The sequence below is a fragment of the Camelus bactrianus genome, chromosome 18, assembly GCF_048773025.1.
Source record: "Camelus bactrianus isolate YW-2024 breed Bactrian camel chromosome 18, ASM4877302v1, whole genome shotgun sequence".
Lineage (NCBI taxonomy): Eukaryota > Metazoa > Chordata > Mammalia > Artiodactyla > Camelidae > Camelus > Camelus bactrianus.
Genome location: NC_133556.1, coordinates 4304082 through 4321836, shown reverse-complemented (window position 1 = coordinate 4321836; position 17755 = coordinate 4304082). Strand labels below are relative to the sequence as shown.

Genomic DNA, 17755 nt, shown 5'->3' with positions numbered 1-17755 from the left:
AGCCTTGGAGAGGCTGCCATCCTTGCAGGAGTCACAAAGCTGACACGAGCCACTATAGGAGGCTGGACCCCTCCACACTGGGATGCATACCGTGGTCCCCCCAAACGCTGTGAGACCCCAAGAAATGACACAGCAACACAGAGTTTCAAACATTTCTTTAAAGTAATTAAGGGGGGTTTCTTTAAATAAATCTTGCCTTCTTATAAGCATTAGTTCTTCGTGTAAAGCCACCCCCACTGAGGATGTAGTGTGATCTGTGATCACTGCCTATTGCAGGGACACAAGAGGGCTCACCACACTCCACCTGATGCTCCTGCACTGGCCAATTGCGTCCACCACATGGACCAAGCCGGGGAACCGAATCCAAAGGATCCTGACAGACATCCAGAGCAACGCGGTCCTGTGCCTCCGCATTCTGTGTGAGCACGGAGCTCAGGTGAATGCTCGCACTGGGAACAGCAACAGGCAGTCCCCGCTCCACCTGGCCACCACCTACGGGACCCACCTAGTTCTCTCCATCCTGGCCCAAAATGGCGCCCAGGTCAATGCCCTCAATGACTCCGGCATGACCCCCCTTCACATGGCCGCAGAAACCCTGAATGAGGAGATGCTGGATATGCTCATCGCCTGTGGGGCCAATGTGAACTGTGCCATCCCATCCACAGGGAGCACGGCCCTGAAGCTGGCAGTGTGCATGGCCTCAGGCAAGGCTGGCCGGATGCTGGCAGCCGATGTGAGCTGCATCCGCCTGCTGCTAGTTCACGGAGCTGAGGTCAACGCCCAGGACCGCGAAGGTGAAACCGCCATCCACGAGGCTTGTTTTGGAGGCAGAGAGGCAATAATCAACCTCTTGCTCGAATTTGAAGCAGATGTTAACGTGTTAACCAGAAACGGAGAGTCCCCGCTCTACATGTACCTGCAGCGCAGCTCCAACCTAACAGACACGGCCCTTCTTGCCCGGCTACTGTCCCGCTCTTATCCCCTGAGACTGACCAATAACCAAGGAGTTCTACCTGCGGGAATCACGCTTCCAGAATTCCACCCCCTAAGGGAAACCCTAATAAAGTTATCTCAAAAACCCTTATCCCTACAGGACATTTGTAAAAGAAACATCCAAAATATTTATGGTGAGAAGTACAAACAACTCTTGAAGAAGCATCTGCCAGTGAAGATGTGGAATTCTGTGTACAGTTATTATGACTTAGCTTGCCTCTTGAAATAAGATCTCCAATTTCACAGTGCCCCAGAACTTCCGGAACTCGCACTGCATCTCTGGCTAGACATCGACCCAGAAAATACCGAACCTGATACGTCTCAGATGTACAAACTACTGGTTCTTGAACCTTTTTCAAAAAATAAAATGATTTGTACATTGACCCTTTCTTCCTAAATATTCTTTTAAATGCATTTCCCATGATTTAATTTTTTACCAAAAAGTAAGCGATTTAAAACCCCAGCCACAGACGTAAATGTATCTTCTCTTTCTTGATAGTCTTTTATAAAAATTAGGATAGTCTTAAATTTTTAAAACAGCTGAAAAAAATTTCCCATGTTAAATTTTCTTTAAGTGGGTAATTACAGAAATAGATTTTACCTCTAAGGTTGACATAATATGAGTATTTTTGTCAGCATTAAATACATTTAGCATCATCCATTACGTTAGTGCTCAGAGCACACTTACCCCCTGAAAACAGCTAGAATTGCCAACTGCCCAAAGATTACTCCTTTTAAATTCAATCTAAGTTTTCACATTCTGGACCTACAGAGCAAAGATTTATATAAAAGTAACGATAATCTCCAAAGTAAATGAACTAGCGTATATAATCTCAACGAATTTAATTCAACGAACCAACAGCAAGTCAGCCCTGAGACTGACTCAATCTCCCTCACTTACCTTTAGATCTCTGTGAACAATTCCCATGTTATGTATGTAAAATACACCTTCCACCAATTCTTGAAAAATTTTTGTTGCAACACTGGCCATAACATAAGGACCTTAAAGTAAAAACAAGGAGTTTTAGTTCTCTAATATTTTTTCATTCATTACATTAACATCAAAATGCAATGAATGCAGTTTTAAATCCATTAAAATCTGATACCTACACAACATTCAGATTTTCAACACAGTCAACACTCCAAAATGGTTTCAAAACTAGAAATTAGCAGGGAGGGCTCCTCGGCAAACAAAGAAGTCATCACAAACTAGCTCCCGGCAGTTGATGGACTCATGTCACCAGGAAGAGAGGATGTCACTCAGGGCCCCTGTATCAACTGCTTTGTAACCAATTCTCAGGCATCAGGTGGCTAGATTAAACTACATTTAGGTCCCCTTCAACCCCTGACATCCTGGAGTTTAATGCTAATAAATCTGGTGTCCTGGCCCACTGTGGATTAAAGATATTATTATGAATAACAGAATGAGAAAAAAAGGTAAATTATATTAGCACAAGGAGTGAGCTTCCATCACCTGGAAAATCTAGAATGCCACATTTTCCAAAAATAAGTGACAAATGAAGTATATGGGGGAAAAGTAAGTGAAGTAATTCATCTATTAATATGATGACATCATATGGGAACTTAGAGGATGGAGAGGTCTTGTAAGACTAAAAAATTGATCAAGAAAAAATATTGGAGTCTTCTAGCCATGTAAGTTTAGTAACATAATAAAATTTAACGGATCCTCTCTATTCATTAAAAATCATAAACCTATTGTTTACTTTCAAGTACAAAAACACTATATGCTCCCTTCTCCTTCCTGAATGAGCCTCCTTCGTTATAGAGCTCAAACCTCCTCCACACCCCCCTTTCACACGATCTAGCATGTAATTCAGGGACCTGAAGTACTCAAGACAGAGAACTATGAGAGTGTGTGTGTGTGAAACCAATGGTTCACTCCAAATACCTCTACCATGGCTCCCCCTCACACTGAAGTGAGCACTTTGTCTACAATGCGAGGAGGGCTTTTTGACGTTCGTAACTATTCAGAATAAATCCCTTCCTTTGGTCTGTCTTCAATATGCTTCTCACTGCAACCCACCTAACACATGCGAACACGGAGGGTTCAGTAACCACACACAGACGCGATCCAGTGACGACGGTTTCTACTCAGCCCTACATCCCTTACAGGTACTGCTTCAACCCTCACGATAACCCCATACGATGGGGATGACCCAGACTTCACAGGTGAGGAACAGACTGAGAGCAGTGAACTGACTTGCCCAAAACCATACAGCAGCTGGGTCCTAGAGCCACGACTCGAACCCAGGTCTCCCACTCAGGGGGTTGTTGGGGTCCGTGGCAGAGCATGTGCTTAGCACGCACAAGGTCCTGGGTTGAATAAATGAGTAAATTAACCTAATTACTTGCCCCCCTCCAAAACAAAACAACCCCCCCAAACAAAGAAACAAAAAAAGATATAAAAACTATTAAAAAATCTAATAAAATCTTTTCTAAAAGGGTGGTACCTGGGGCCACACCAGTAATTTTCATACAGTTGGGTCTTGGATGGGGCTCAGCCTTTGGTATTGTGTGTGTGTGTGTGTGAAAGTCCTCTTATTAATTCTAGTACTGATCCAAATCCACCACTTAATGCAGATTTCCCTAGCTTTTACCTAATGTCCTTTTTCTGTTCCGAGAGTCCATACAGGATATCACATTACATTTAGGTGTCCTGCCTCTTGAGGGTCCTGCGATCTGTGACAGGTTCTCAGACTTTTCCTGTTTATGAAGACCTTGACAGTTCTGAGAAGTACTGGTCAGCTGTTTGTAGAATGTTCCTCAACTGGGATTGGTCTGATGCTTTTCTCATGACAAGACTGGGGTTAGGGGTTTTGGGGAGGAAGCCCACAGAAATCCAGTGTCCGTCTTGTCCCCCCTCATCAAGGGCACGGACTATCGACCTCAGTTACTACGGCTCACGTCCACCCTGATCACTAGCTGAGGGGGTGTTTGTCAGGCTTCTTCCATTGCAAAGTTACCCTTTTTTATCCACATCAACTTTAAGAACTAGTGTTACATATTGTACAAATATTAACCTAAGAGACTATTTCCAGAGGGTATCATATCACTGCAGGGGAGGGAGAGGGGTCTATATCTTGAGGGAGACAAACTTGACCACACTCCCTTCTATAAGGGTTTCTTTAAAGGTTTCTTCTTCTAAAAGTACCATATTTTCAGGTTAAAAAATTAAAATAAAAAATTTAGATTTTTCCTTAAAAAAATTTTTAAGACCTTTTCTACCCCAAATCATTAACATAAATTCTAGCATATTACTACTTAAATATCAACAAACTGCACCTATGACTGTGAACAGTAACTTCCAAACACTTACTTGTTTTTAAAAACACTGAAATAAGCATGATTGGGGGGGGGGCGGTTTCAAAACTGATTTTTCTCCCCCTACCTAAAGCACCTGGAGGCAGAAGGCAGCAGATCTGACTGCACTTCCCGGCCCAGCACTCGAACACCCACATGGTACTTACACGCAGACTCGTCCACACTCTGCCGGCCCCGGACATTTCTCTCCGTGATCCAGTCCCACAGCGAGAGCTCGCACAGCTGCATCTGGATGTGCAGCATCAGGTGGTACTGCGCCTAGGGGGCAACACACCATGGCTCCACCTGTGCACCATGCACTTAGTTATTCAGTCAACAAACCTCCCTTGCCTACTCTAGCCCAAGGACTGGGCTAAGTGCTGGGGACAGGGAGGACAGACACAGGCCGGCCCAAGAAGCCCAAAGTCTAGGGAAGGAGATGGACGAGTAAAGCAATGCTTGGCGTGGTATGTCACGGTCCAAGTTGGCCCCCCTGGGGTCAGGAAGGTGTCGACTGGACGAAGCTCTCGATCGTGACAGAGGCTGAGGGCCTGAAACCGCTTAGTCGGCTCCCAAGATAAAGAGTTTTTAAAGCTAAGATAAAGCATCAGACCAGCTGTATGGTACTGTCCTACTCTGTACACCCCAGAGTACATACACATGGCTGGCCTCACGTCGTACATAACTAATAAATCGTCCAAGAAAAAGGTAAGCAAAAGTTAAGCTCAGTGTAGCCCATTCAGGAAAATTTTCCCAATGTATCATAGAGAAATGAAACAATTCTGATGAAAAGTCCCTCAAACTCAACCCCTTACATTCAGGGGAACCTGCTCAAAGGTTTGTGTTTCATAGAAAGTATGCACATATCCCTGGACAACCAGAATGAACCCTACGTGCAGACACAGGTGCACATACAGTTCTGTGATCCCAACACAGCAGAGTATGTGTAGACCCTGTTAACGTTCGAGTTTCAATGCTAATACTCAGTAACGGTGAGAGTACGTGGCAGTCTCGCCAGCACATGAGTGTAGTCCTAATTAGTGTAATCCATACCCTGAAAGCTGACCTGGTAGTCCCACTAGGACTCTTTCCTAAAGTCATGTTCCAAAATACAGAAAATCTTCCTGCATAAATACATTTTCATAACATGATGCTAACATACCACAGAAACAGTACATGCAAGATGTTTCCAATGCCAAGGTACATATATGAGACTGTCCAGAGGAAGGGCCCAGCCAGGGAGGTCAGAAAAGAATTGGCAGGAGTTAAATGGGTGAAGCAGGGAAGACCAAACACAAAGGCCAGGTGTCAGGAGGGAACATGGAGGGGAGAGACTCCACCCGAGGGCAGGAGAGCCAGAACAGAGACAGAGGAGGGCCAGGAGGGAAGCCAGTTCAGGAAGGGGAACAGCCGTGTCTAACCACAGTCCTCTGCACTGTTATTACGGGGAAACAGCAAGTCAGCAGGTTCTGGAAAGCAATCTACCTCTGTCTGCCCCAACAAGTTTAAGTTTTCTTCAGAAGACTCAGTGGAGAAGAAATTCTCTTCCACATCTGAATTATGTCTGAGCGGCAGGGGATGCCCAGCCATTGATCTGGAAGACCCGTCAACCAAGCCTTTTTCTTGGAGCTCAGGGGACGATTCAAATTCAGTGGCATCTCTTGTAACTAAATTGGTGGTGTAATGCACCAATCTGTTATTCTGATTCTCGACACCAGCTTCACCTAAGGATTTTCCTTCTTCTGGGGTGAATTCGGCAAAGATAACGGATGAGCTGTTACTTTCATCACTTTTAACATCATAGTGATCTCTAGGGGGAAAAAAACAGTAAAGATAAAAAATCAGTGTTAAAAAAGATCAACCATACCTCAATTGCTCCTTCAAGGCTGTCTGAATCTTACTGGTAAACTGAAAAAAAATTACAGCATATCTATCATGGCACAGCACTTCCTTAAAAATACTGACCAGAAATATCTGAGAAAGAAAATAATTTAACATTTTGTAATGAAAATGAGCAAAAAGTGTGAAATGCTCCTGAGCTTCCAGCAGCAAAAGGCGAAGGCGACGAGCACAGGCGGCAGGAGGGAGGGTCTAGTGTGTGAAAGGGCACCCCAGCCCACGCACCTGGGGTCCTCCCGGTCGGAGATCACCTCCAGAGATGGCAACTGAATAGAAATTCTATCTGCTGAACAAAAACAAAAGAAAATGTTCAAGCAGCCCAGTTTTCTAATTTACAGCCAAAAGCAGAGCTAAAATATATAAATAATACCAAGTGAGGCTACAAGTTAAAAATGTCCCAACCTTCTGGCAACATGCAATACAACGAGCTTATTCCAATGACTGGCACATTTTAGGAATGAAAAAAACCGAGCTGTTCAACTATACAAGGGCTCAGAGAACTTTCTGCACAGGATCTGACAGGAAATATTTCAGGTTTTGTGGGGACTCTGCAACTACTTCACTCTGGCTGTAGCAGAAAAGCAGCCAAAGGGAACACACAGGAATAAGCCTGTGTTCTAAGAATCGTACTTCCTGACATTGAGATTGGAATTTCACAAAATCTTTACAAAATATTCTTCTTTTGATTCCTTTTAACTTTTTAAAAATGTCAAAAAACATTCTCAGCTTGTGGGATGCACAAAAAAAAAAAAAACCAAACCAAAAAAAAAAACCAGGGGAAGGCCAGACATGGCCCACAGGCCAAAGTCTGCCAAGCCTTCAACTGTACCATCAAACCACGTACCTTGCCTTTGGGCCACGTGAACATGCTCTATCCAAGCAGTGTGATAGCCTACGATATTAGGATGCTGAAGCCCGGCCAGCACCTTAACCTCCCGTAGCACCTATGGAAGAAAACATACTTAGAGCTGGATTTACTGACAAACTTGTTAAATGTTCATGGTGTCGGGGGGAGGGTATAGCTCAAGTGGTAGAGTGCATGCTTCACATGCAGGAGGTTCTGAGTTGAATCCCCAGTACCTCCTCTAAAAATAAATAAAATAAACCTAATTACCCCCCCCAAAAAAACTAATAATTAAAAAAACATTTTTTTAAGCCATTCTTGGCACTGTCACTTCAAGGGTGGGAGACAGAAGTGGCTTAGAGGACTAGGTCATTTACCCAGGACCACAGAGCATGTCAGGGAGAAGACTGGGACCTGAACTGAGCTCCTGTTTTTTTCATAACAAGCTTGTTACATATTGTATATGAATCATTCACTTAAAAAATTAATTGCCCCAGCAACAACCCTGAAATGTGGTCAATCTGAAGTGCCTATAAAAAAAATAGCTCAAATAAAAATTTAGCCTTGATGTTTATTCTACTGTAATCCATTCTTAGTAAACTACAATCCATACTACCCAATATTTGCCAAATACATATACATACACACACACATACACCCCTCTTTCAAAAGGACCCAATACTTAATTATTCAAAATAAGTAAAATTTTAAAAATCATACCTTCATACAATCTGTTTTAGTTGCACCCTTAATCAGTATTTTTTTAATTGCATAATACTGACCATCTAATTTATTCCTGACCTAAAAGGGCAGAGAAAAAGACAGAGTATATTGTGCCATTAATTCCAACTGAATAAGGGAAGTTTTTTTAACCTGACCTCAGATAATCCAAACTAGCCAGAGATAAAATTAAGCTAAGGTGGCAGCAGGGAGTGGGGGTGTAGCTCACTGGTAGAGCACACCCTTACCGTGCACAAGGTGCTGGGTTCAATCCCCGGTACCTCCATTAAATTAAGAAAAAAAAAAATAAGCTAAAGACATGCGTCCTCTTTACTACGCTCAGGGAAGTCAGTTAGACTAAAAGGTCTTCAAACTGTATTGAAAGTCCAACTCCTAGAAGTTCCGGGTCTAAAGAACGCGAATGTTAGCAAAAAGGCCATGTGCAAAACGCAGTAGCACAACTTTTTCAGCAATACATTTCTAATAAAAACTAACCATAGAACAAAAACTCAGAGTTTCCAGAATCCACCCACATCACCAACACGGTTAGGAAAAAATTAACACCTGCCCACTTGCCTGTAAATGACAAATCTTAATAAAAAGTAAATACATATGATTTAGAGGGATCTTCCCTGTAAGTACTTTAAATAATCATCATGAAAACTACTTCTGCAAATACACTGTTTAGAGCCGCAGGTCAACACAAGGACGTGGAAAACCACCTTGTACACTCTTCCATATCCACCTTTTCCTAAGATGGCCAGCTCTTCAAATTCATTTAAATAACGTGAAGTTTGTGCTTCAAAGGCTACGTCCCGCGACCTGAAAGTTGAACACAATCAGTCGATACCAAACACGAGAGAACCAAAATGTTCCAAGGTAGACCATGTTGACTCTGTGACTAACCTGCCAAGCCTCGTTTATTACTGAGCTGGGATCATTTGGAAAGGATGAGCTACAATGAAATGTTTCTCTTCTCTATGAAGAAAACGTGTGAAAATAAACAAACTGATGGTGTAATAAAGAGAGCAAAGACATCACCGATCTAATGGTAAGTACTTTACCGTAATTAGTATTCCAATTAGAAACTATTATTAATGTTTTAAAGCAGGAATCCGAAGGACGACAGGGAGTTGTTGATTAGTTGAGATCAGTGATAAATTTACTTCAATTTTTTGATGATCCAGACCAGTTATAGATTTTAAACTAGCATTTCCTACATACAGTGGAAATTCAGTGGGTGTCCTCCTGATAGACTGAATGTCAGTGCTCTGAATGAAGGGTGAGGCTTATGGAATCCATACAGAATTGGGCAGGGGTCAAAGAGGAAAGAATGAAAAATACAGTACACCTTACAAATTTTAATTTTCATAAACTACCCGAACCACATTATTTTTTAACCCCAATACTAATTTCTGATTAATTCAGAATTAAGAACTCAAGATTTCTTTTGGATAGTTTACTCCTTGCACAGTCCAAAAAGTATTCAACACTTCAATAAAAAGTAAGAATTAAAAAGAAAAAGAATTTAAAAGAAAATTTTTTAAGTACCTAACACATACCTGATCTTCTGGATATGAGAATTATCCTCACAAGGACCCTAAAATCAAAAAGTTATTTTTAAAAAGCATTTTGAAGGTTTCATGGAATATAGACTCTATCACAATTCAGTGTCACATTAATAGTCCCAAATACTCAAACAAACATTAAAAAAAAAAAAACCCTATCCAATGGCTTTTTCAATATTACTTAAGAGTTTGGAATTGAAGATATTTCTCTCTTAACGAAATGATCACTAGTGAAAAGCTATGTTCTTGCCATCCAAGGACAAAGCTGAGATTTACCAAGGAGCGCCATCAGCAAACACGGCTGACTTTCCTGTTACATAAGTGCAAAAACTGACCACTGCTCACCTCTCCATTGCTCCCACCCACTCCAAGCCACCGTACCTCAGGCCCCTGTGACTGCATCTGCCTGCTGCTTCTGCCCTTGGTCCCCCTCAGTCTACTCTCAACACAGCAGCTGGGATGATTCCATTAAAATGTAAGTCAGATTAAGACACAGAAAAACAAACTTATGGTTACATAAGGGGGGGCAGGGGAGGGATACATTAGGAGTTTAAAATTAGCAGATACAAATTAATATATGTAAAATAGATAAACAAGGCCCTACTGTATAGCACAGGGAACTATATTCAATATCTTTTAATAAACTGTAACAGAAAAGAACATGAAAAAGATTATACACCTATATCTGAATCACTTTGCTATACACCAGAAACCAACACAACATTGTAAATCAATTATACTTCAATTAAAAAAAAAATGTAAAGTCAGATTACATCACTCCCCTGCTCAAAATCCTGCAACACTTCTCCTTTCACTGAGTAAAAACCAGACATTGAACAGTTGCAAGAGGTGTGGGCATAGCTCAGTAGCAGAGCGTGTGCTAGCATGCATGAGGTCCTGGGTTCAATGCCCAGTACCTCCATTAAAAAAAAAAGTCTCAAGATCCACCTCCACCTCCACCTGTCCCCCTCGCGGCTGGTCCCCCACCCCAGCCCCACCTCTCCCAGACTCCCTCCTTGCTTACTGTGTTCCAGCCACATGGCTGCCTGTCAGGTTCCCAAACCTGCCCAGCACCCTGCTACCTGGGGAATCTCTGTTCCTTCGCCTGGAATGCTTTGCCTCTGTGTGGCTCATTCTAACGCCAGCTCCTAACTCCTGTCTCAGTGAGGCCCTCCCTGGCCAGGCTACATAAAATTCACACAGCCCCTCCTGGCATTTTCTAAGCCCCTTGCTGCTTTTTGTTTCTCCTTAACACCATCTAGCGCCCCATTTACTTTTATTTTTCTATTGTTTACTGCCCCTCTGCCAGAACGTCAGCTCCCTGAGGGCAGGCACCTTTATTCTGTGCCCTGCCTGAACCCCAGCACCTACACAAGAGCCTAACACATAGCAGCCATTTGACAAATATTTGCTGAATAAACAAATTAAAGTTACCATCAAACCTGTCTTATAATGAGGATTTCATGCTTTAAAATACAGTTCTCTTAATGTTAGAATGCTTTTACTGCACACAGAGACCATTTTTACTGCTTACCTGACGGACTCTCTCCTTCGCTGACCTCATTAAGTGCGTGATAGCTCTGTTGTGATGTAGCCTCAACGAGCTAAACTCATCACTGCAGGTGAAGGACGACAGCAGCCCCATTTTGATGAAGGTCTGACAAAGTACTGTGAAAAGAAGACGCAAAGTGATTATTAGAAAGGCCATCAATAAAATGGCAATTTTCAAGAATAAACTGTCACTAATAGCCTAAGAAGAAAACCTCTATAAGAAAAAAGTTACGTTTATGCACACATGACAACTTAGGGACTGATTCTCTAAAAGAGAAGGAATGACAAGGATGCTCATTGATCAGCACTACATACGTAACCTTTTTTTTTTTTAATTCCTTTATTATGATATGATTCCTGTACAGTAAACTACACATATTTGACGTCTGTTGGGTTTTTGGGGGGGGGATTTGGTTCATTTGTTTTGTTTGATTTTCTTTTTAAAGGAGGTACTTGGGATTGAACCTAGAACCTCGTGCACGCTAAGCACAGCTGTGCCACTGAGCTATACCCACCCCCCAGTAAACTACACATATTTGAAATGAACAATTTGATGAGTTTTGATAGATGTATACACCACATCTGTAACTTCTTATCTGACGTTCTAGTCATTTGGTTCGTTAGTTCCCAAGATCACTTCATGATGGGGGCTGGCCACCAGAAAAGACCAAGACATGATTAGAAGTTCAGAACTTTCCGCTCCACCTCCCACCCTCCAGGGAGGGCAGAAGGGTTGGATTTTCAGTTAATAATCAATCATGCCAACGTGATGAAGCTGCCATAAAAAATCCCTAAAGTACACGGCCGGTGAACACACCCAGGAGGGTGGTGCATCCGAACTCTTATGGGGACAGAAGGTCCAGCACTCTGGACCCTCAGGACCTCACCCTATGTGCCTCTCCATCTGGCATTTCCTCTGTATCCTTTATCATGCCCTTAATTACATAATAAATTGGGAAGCATAAGTAAGTGCCTCCCTGAGTACTGCGAGCTGTTACAGCAAATTACCAAACCTGAGGATGGGGTAATAGAAACCCCCAATTTGTAGCCAAATCAGACACAAGGTGGGGGAAAACTGAGAACCCTAGGGACCTATGGCTTGCAACTGGCATCTGAAATGAGGACAGTCTTGTGGGACTGGGCCCTTAGCCTGTGGGATCTGACACTAACTCCAGGCAGACAATGCCAGAAGTGAATTAGAAGACACCTAGCTGGTGTCAGGAGAACGGGTCAGGGTGGGAGGAAACCCCACACACTAGGCACCAGAAGTATTCAGTGTGTCGAGGAAAACAGTTTCCTGTACAGAGTTTCAGGGCTCTGGTCAAGATCAGGTTTGGAATAAGTATCTGTGATGTTCATTTACCTGCTCACCAAATAAACCATAACAGATCTTCAAAAATTATATGAATTATCACATTATATATAAAAAAGAACTACTTTTTATTTGCTAAAATACATACAATTTGATGGCGCTTCATCTTTTGGGGTCTCCAGCAGTTATATTCATAAGGAATTACACAAAAACATAAATTTAATGAAACGTACTACTGATGCTCATTTCAAATTCTGATAAACCAGCTGCTTCGCAGACGCACAGCATTAAACAATACAGTATCTTTACACGTTTTAGTTAGCAAGATTAATTTACTCTTACTAACATTTAAACACCTGTCTTGAATGAAGCGGGCTGGGTTCGTGCACGTGGCTCAAGTGCTCCAGCAGAGAGACAAGCAGTAGTTGGTTTGCGACCGCGAAAGGGAACGTGGGCTGCTGTCCGGGTCCTTTCAGCACCTGGAGTTCTGCGGGAACATCAGACTCTGAAAAGGAAAAAAGGAAAAACAATTAAGGAGCGGTAAACGCAGCTCAGAGTGACAAAACAGCGTATCCTAGTTAAGGAAGCATACACTAAGTCTAAGGAAATTAAAAACAAAACAACAGTTAGGCCGAGTGGGGCTAATTAAGACAGACTTTCTGGAACTAAGTTTTGAGTTGAATTCTGGAAGTTCCAACTCAAATCAGGGGGAAGCAAGGAAGTGCTGGTAATGATGATGTTTGCAAAGGCAGAAATAACAAATGAAAAATAAAGCTTTAAGCAAATAAGCAAGGAGGCGAGAATAGGATGGCGTCCTTCCTTCGAGAGGAAGCCTTGGCCAGGTGTAAAGAAAGCAGTCTGGCGGAGGAGAAACGGAGAGGGAGGAAGGATGGAACCTTTACTCTGAGCATGTGCTGCGTGTGTAGGGACCAGGAGTTTCACATGTACAATCCCGCTTAATCCTCACAAAACAACCTGTGTGTCTCTGCTACGGCAAAAGTGTTACCATTCCCATTTTACAGATACGGACACTGATCTCATTGAGAGGCTAAGGAACAAGCAATTAGGCAGATCAGACTGACTTCCAAGCCCTTCCTCCTTCCACTGAACAAGACCCAGGAGACAGTCGAATTGGCAATTAAAGCTGAAGGTCCTAAGTTCTCACGCACCGTTTATTTAAAACATGTTTTTACAGGCCAATAACACAATGGAGGAAGAATGTTCGTGGAGACTGTTCTGGAAACATGCGATAGGTAGCCTGGAAGGGGGCATCCAACAGCCAACGAGAAGTCAGGAGGAGCCTAGTAAAAGAGGTAAGTGACAGAAACGTGGAGGAAAGAACAGGTCCTGGAGATATCAAAAAAGAAATGGACTGGTCAGGATTTGAAAGACTAGAAATGGGAGGAAGGAGGGGTTAGTGAGAGTGAAAACTGGTAAGAGGGGCTGCTGGAGGAAAGATGAAACTCTCAAGAGCAACTGGACCCACTCAACTGGAAATGCCCTGCAGAAGCAGGACCTACATCTTCTAAAATCTCCCCATTCCAAATGTTCTATTCCTTTCTCCTCTATTAACTTAAAGGTCCTGGAAGAGCCAAGGTTCTCAAATCCAGATTTCATATACAAATTCCCTCTCTGACCTGCACGTGGCCCAAAAGGGACCTGCATGTACAGAGATGTACTATTTATTTTAAATGAATACTTACTATCTGATTATGGGGAAGAAAAAGAATGGAAAATGTGGCCATGAAAAAACTTCTCTATGTAAAGATATCTTTAAGTATAAATCACAACATCAGATACAGTGCATATACCTGTGCTAATAGACAAGAAAAAAGAAAAGGCAATAAAATTTATACAGAGCTCTTATTAGCTAACAAGAAAATAAGGCACAATTAAAACTCAAATATGTTTAACAAAACTAATCAGTAATGACATACGTATTAAAATAACTACAGTACCACTGTTTGCCATCAGAGTCTGGAATCCTTGGTATTTTTTCTGGCACAGAAAACTAGACATTTTCAAACACAAGGGGGTAAGTGTTTGCAATCTTTGGCAAAACACTGTAGAATTTCAAATGCGTAAATCTTTACCCAGCAATTCTACTTTTAGAAACATATTCCAAGGAAATAATTAAAGCACCATAAATATGCAAGTACAAGGTGTTCAGGATAACACTCTAAAGTACTGAAAATCTGTATAATAAGTTATATACATATAATAAAATACTATGCAGCTGTAAGAAATGATGGTGTCTAGAAGGATAATCAAAAACAGCCCATCGCCAAGTCAAAAAAGGAGGCCATAAATAGTAGTATTAATAAAGGTGAGGTGAGAGAGTTTCATACAAACCAACGTGATCTTTCTGGACATGATTTTAGCAAAATGTATCAAAGAAAACCTTTTTTAAGTATTTCCTTGACCCGAAAAATCCTACTTCTGTGGCTCTAAAGAAATAATCAGATATTAACAAAGATTTACAGAGATGCCAAACTTACTATATTTCTAATGGTTAGAAAAAGACATTTATTTTCCAAGAAAACAGCAAAGACTAAACAAATGATAGTACAGAATGTGATGGCCTTAAAATAATGTTCTTAAAGGCTAATTTATCACAAGAAAAGGCTAACAAAACTTCACACTTAAAAAGCAAAACATAAAATGTTTATTATTCTATTACGATCACGATTTTAAAACATATTTCTTTTAGAACTATAGAAATCTACACACACAAAAAGAAAGGAAAGAACAAAACAGACAAAAATCTCTGCTCCCTGTGTTTTCAATGATACATGGAAAGACGCTGTAAAAAGAGTGAAATTACAGTGAACATGCTGTTTTATAATCTGCCAGTTTGATCCACAGTATCTAGGCATTTACCCAGCTTACAGCAGCTCTTAGGAAGTATTTGCAAATGAATACACCAAATTATTAGCAATGAGTTCTCCTCTGGGATGTGGGTAAAGGGCAGTTTCCTCTATTTTTCTCTTACTCTTTTAAATTTTGTGAATGATTTCTCTAAATTTTTATCTTATTTGGACAAAATCAGACAAGTCTTTAATCCATTCATGATAACTTTCTTTGACAAACAGTTTTAAAAGTACATTTCATCAAAAAAAGTTGTCTCTAGCTAAGCCAAAATGTAACATTTGTAAATGTAAATTACAAACAGTAATCTCTGGGTGATGAAATTATGGTTTTTAAATTTTTCTTTTCAGACTTTTCCACGTTTTCAACATATTCCACAACGTGGAAAGAAAAAATTAAGTACTTAACTGTTAACAGTGGTGAGATTTTTTAGGAGGGTTTTCTGCATCTATACACTGTTACGTTTTCCTATTTTCTACAATGAGAAAATCCTACTTTTTAACAAGAAAAAAAAATTAAAAGAATGGCTGCTCAGTGGAGTCGACTGAACCAATAAATCCAGAAAATGACAACTTTACGAAGTCCAATGGACAGATAGCCAAATGCAGGAAGGAATAAAATTGAAAGGAAATGAAGATTGTCTGAAGCTGAAAAGCTTCCCATTTCACAGTTCTGATCAAAAGAAAAGGGAGAAGTGGCTAAAAGGAAAGGCAAGGTCAATTTCTCTCATGAAAGAGTCAGAAATAAGATCTAGACCCGAGCTGATTTAGAGTTCAAGAGTTCTGCCAAGCAGAAAGGTTGGAGATTAGCAGGAAAGGGATCACCTAATTCAGTCTCCTCGGAAGGTGGGATCCAAATGGTCCATTATTAAATTAAAGAACCTGGAGGACTAATCGGAGGTAGAAATTCTGCAACACTTGTGTCAGATAAAAGAAGGAAAACTAACGAGTCTGACAATGGGTTTACTGTCAGCCTTCCTTCTAAAGTATGCTGTTCCACAGGGAGGGAAAAGAATACAGAAACTTCAAAGGCTGCTGTTGGCTCTGGAAGAATCCTGACACTACAGTCTGCTGAAGGTCACAGTCCGTAGTTATATGCAGATTTTGAATTTTTTGAAAATACCATTAACTGGCAGGATGACCTCCTCACATGACACAACCTTCGAGAAATCATTATCCTTTCTCTTTTTATGTCTGAAAATGAAACTACATTTCTCACAGACCTTACTTTTCATACAACAAGATCAAGTATTGTCTAGACATTCTTGGGCTTCTTTGGAAGAAAAGGCAATATGTAAACACAGCAGTATTATTAGTAAACTAAGGAGAAGGAAATTTTTAGAAGCTTATCTAAGATCACTCCCTTCAAGAATAATCTTCGGTTTGCAGAAAACCTTATCACAATGTCACAGAACAGACAGACTTGCCTGTTTGTAGCTGGGACTTCTATGCATGACACTTTACATATTACTGAGCTGCTATAATATAACAAGTGGGAAAATATTAGTCTGTCGATTAAAAACGATTTATCTTACAACTGTGTTCTGCTAATGGCCTACTTAAATTATCATCAGTCTGCTTTTGTTTCCCTTTAAGATCAAGAACTGTAGGTGAAAATCAAAGAATTTAAGGAATAAATTAAAACCTTTTCAACTCAGCTTGCACCTTTAAAACCACTGCAACGTGTTAATGTTTGTTTCATGCTTCAACTTACTATGTAGTCTCTGTAATCATTCTATTCGACTTATCACACAGTAAAAACCTCCCTAAATTGATGTATTCATTTTTGATGGCACAATTTAATTTTAAAAATTGCCAAAAGAACTGGTTGCAACTAAAAAGCCTATTGCACTTTTATTAAACTACTGCATACTTTGAACTGGTTAGACTCAACGTTTTAAGTACCTCTTACTTTATGTTGAATAACTTAACTGACTTGGGCCGTATCTCCTAGTAACCAAAAGCCTCATGAAAAATTGGGCATTTTTTTTAACCGAAGATGATGTCCATCCTGCCTCATCACGAGAAGTCTTCAGCTACTGTATTAGTGAAGCAAAAGACAAGAGAGAAGCTACAAATTAAAACTCTTAACCCAAGCTCTTCAGCGAGCGCATAGGATCTAGTGGTTTACAAAACTCCAGCTCCACGCTAGACAAAACCAAGGAGTTTGAAAGCTGAAAAACAGCCTGAGGGTAGTCCTAGCAGGTCCGAAACCCCGAGTCCGCAGAGAAGAAACCACCAACAGAAATGTAAACGATCGAGCGGGCTGCAGACATTCGTTTCAATGCGGGTTAACCTTACCCAAACTGCCTGCCCGCCGCCCCGCACACTGCACCGCCGGGCCCCCGGTTCAAGCCCGGATCCAGCCGAACTTGCCCGGGTCCTGCGGCGAACCTCGCCCTACCTGCCCGCCAGGGAAGGAAGCTGGACGGGGGCGGGGGAGGGCCTCCGCGGCGGTCGGGTCCCTCACCATCATACTTGGGGTCCGAGCCCTCGGCCGGGAAGTCGATGGCAGGCGGCGCAGGCACAGCCCCCGCCCCGTCGCCCTCCGCCTCGCGCTCCCGGGCCCCGGAGATGCCCCCCAGCATAGCCGGCCGCGCACGGGCTGCACTACAGCCCGCCCGCCCGCCCGCCGAGCGCCGAGCGCCGCCGAGCGCAGCACACTCAGCGGGCGCCACCG

General features: G+C 41.8%; 2 protein-coding genes across 8 annotated transcripts in view; one reads left to right on the top strand and one right to left on the bottom strand.

Annotated features, from left to right (window-relative positions):
* The window catches only part of ANKRD61 (ankyrin repeat domain 61), a 4463-nt gene extending 3087 nt beyond the window's left edge, over window positions 1-1376 (top strand). For both annotated transcript variants that reach the window (XM_045503954.2, XM_010965728.3), the window contains one exon: window positions 277-1376. In XM_045503954.2, the coding sequence (XP_045359910.2) occupies window positions 277-1222 (946 nt within the window). In that variant the 3' untranslated portion in view covers window positions 1223-1376. The remainder of the gene's footprint in view (window positions 1-276) is intronic.
* Window positions 1-17755, bottom strand: part of EIF2AK1 (eukaryotic translation initiation factor 2 alpha kinase 1) — a 26284-nt gene extending 8529 nt beyond the window's left edge. The window contains exons 1-11 of one of the 6 annotated variants that reach the window (XM_074345650.1): window positions 17480-17755; window positions 12555-12713; window positions 10880-11013; window positions 9340-9377; window positions 8500-8599; window positions 7778-7858; window positions 7058-7157; window positions 6439-6499; window positions 5800-6124; window positions 4482-4593; window positions 1895-1995 (exon numbers count right to left, since the gene is read on the bottom strand). In XM_074345650.1, the coding sequence (XP_074201751.1) occupies window positions 1895-1995; window positions 4482-4593; window positions 5800-6124; window positions 6439-6499; window positions 7058-7157; window positions 7778-7858; window positions 8500-8599; window positions 9340-9377; window positions 10880-11013; window positions 12555-12713; window positions 17480-17663 (1395 nt within the window). In that variant the 5' untranslated portion in view covers window positions 17664-17755. Of the gene's footprint in view, window positions 1-1894; window positions 1996-4481; window positions 4594-5799; window positions 6125-6438; window positions 6500-7057; window positions 7158-7777; window positions 7859-8499; window positions 8600-9339; window positions 9378-10879; window positions 11014-12554; window positions 12714-17376; window positions 17393-17479 lie in introns of those variants that run through there. The other 5 variants (XM_074345651.1, XM_074345652.1, XM_045504155.2 and 2 more) reach the window with 5 other exon arrangements.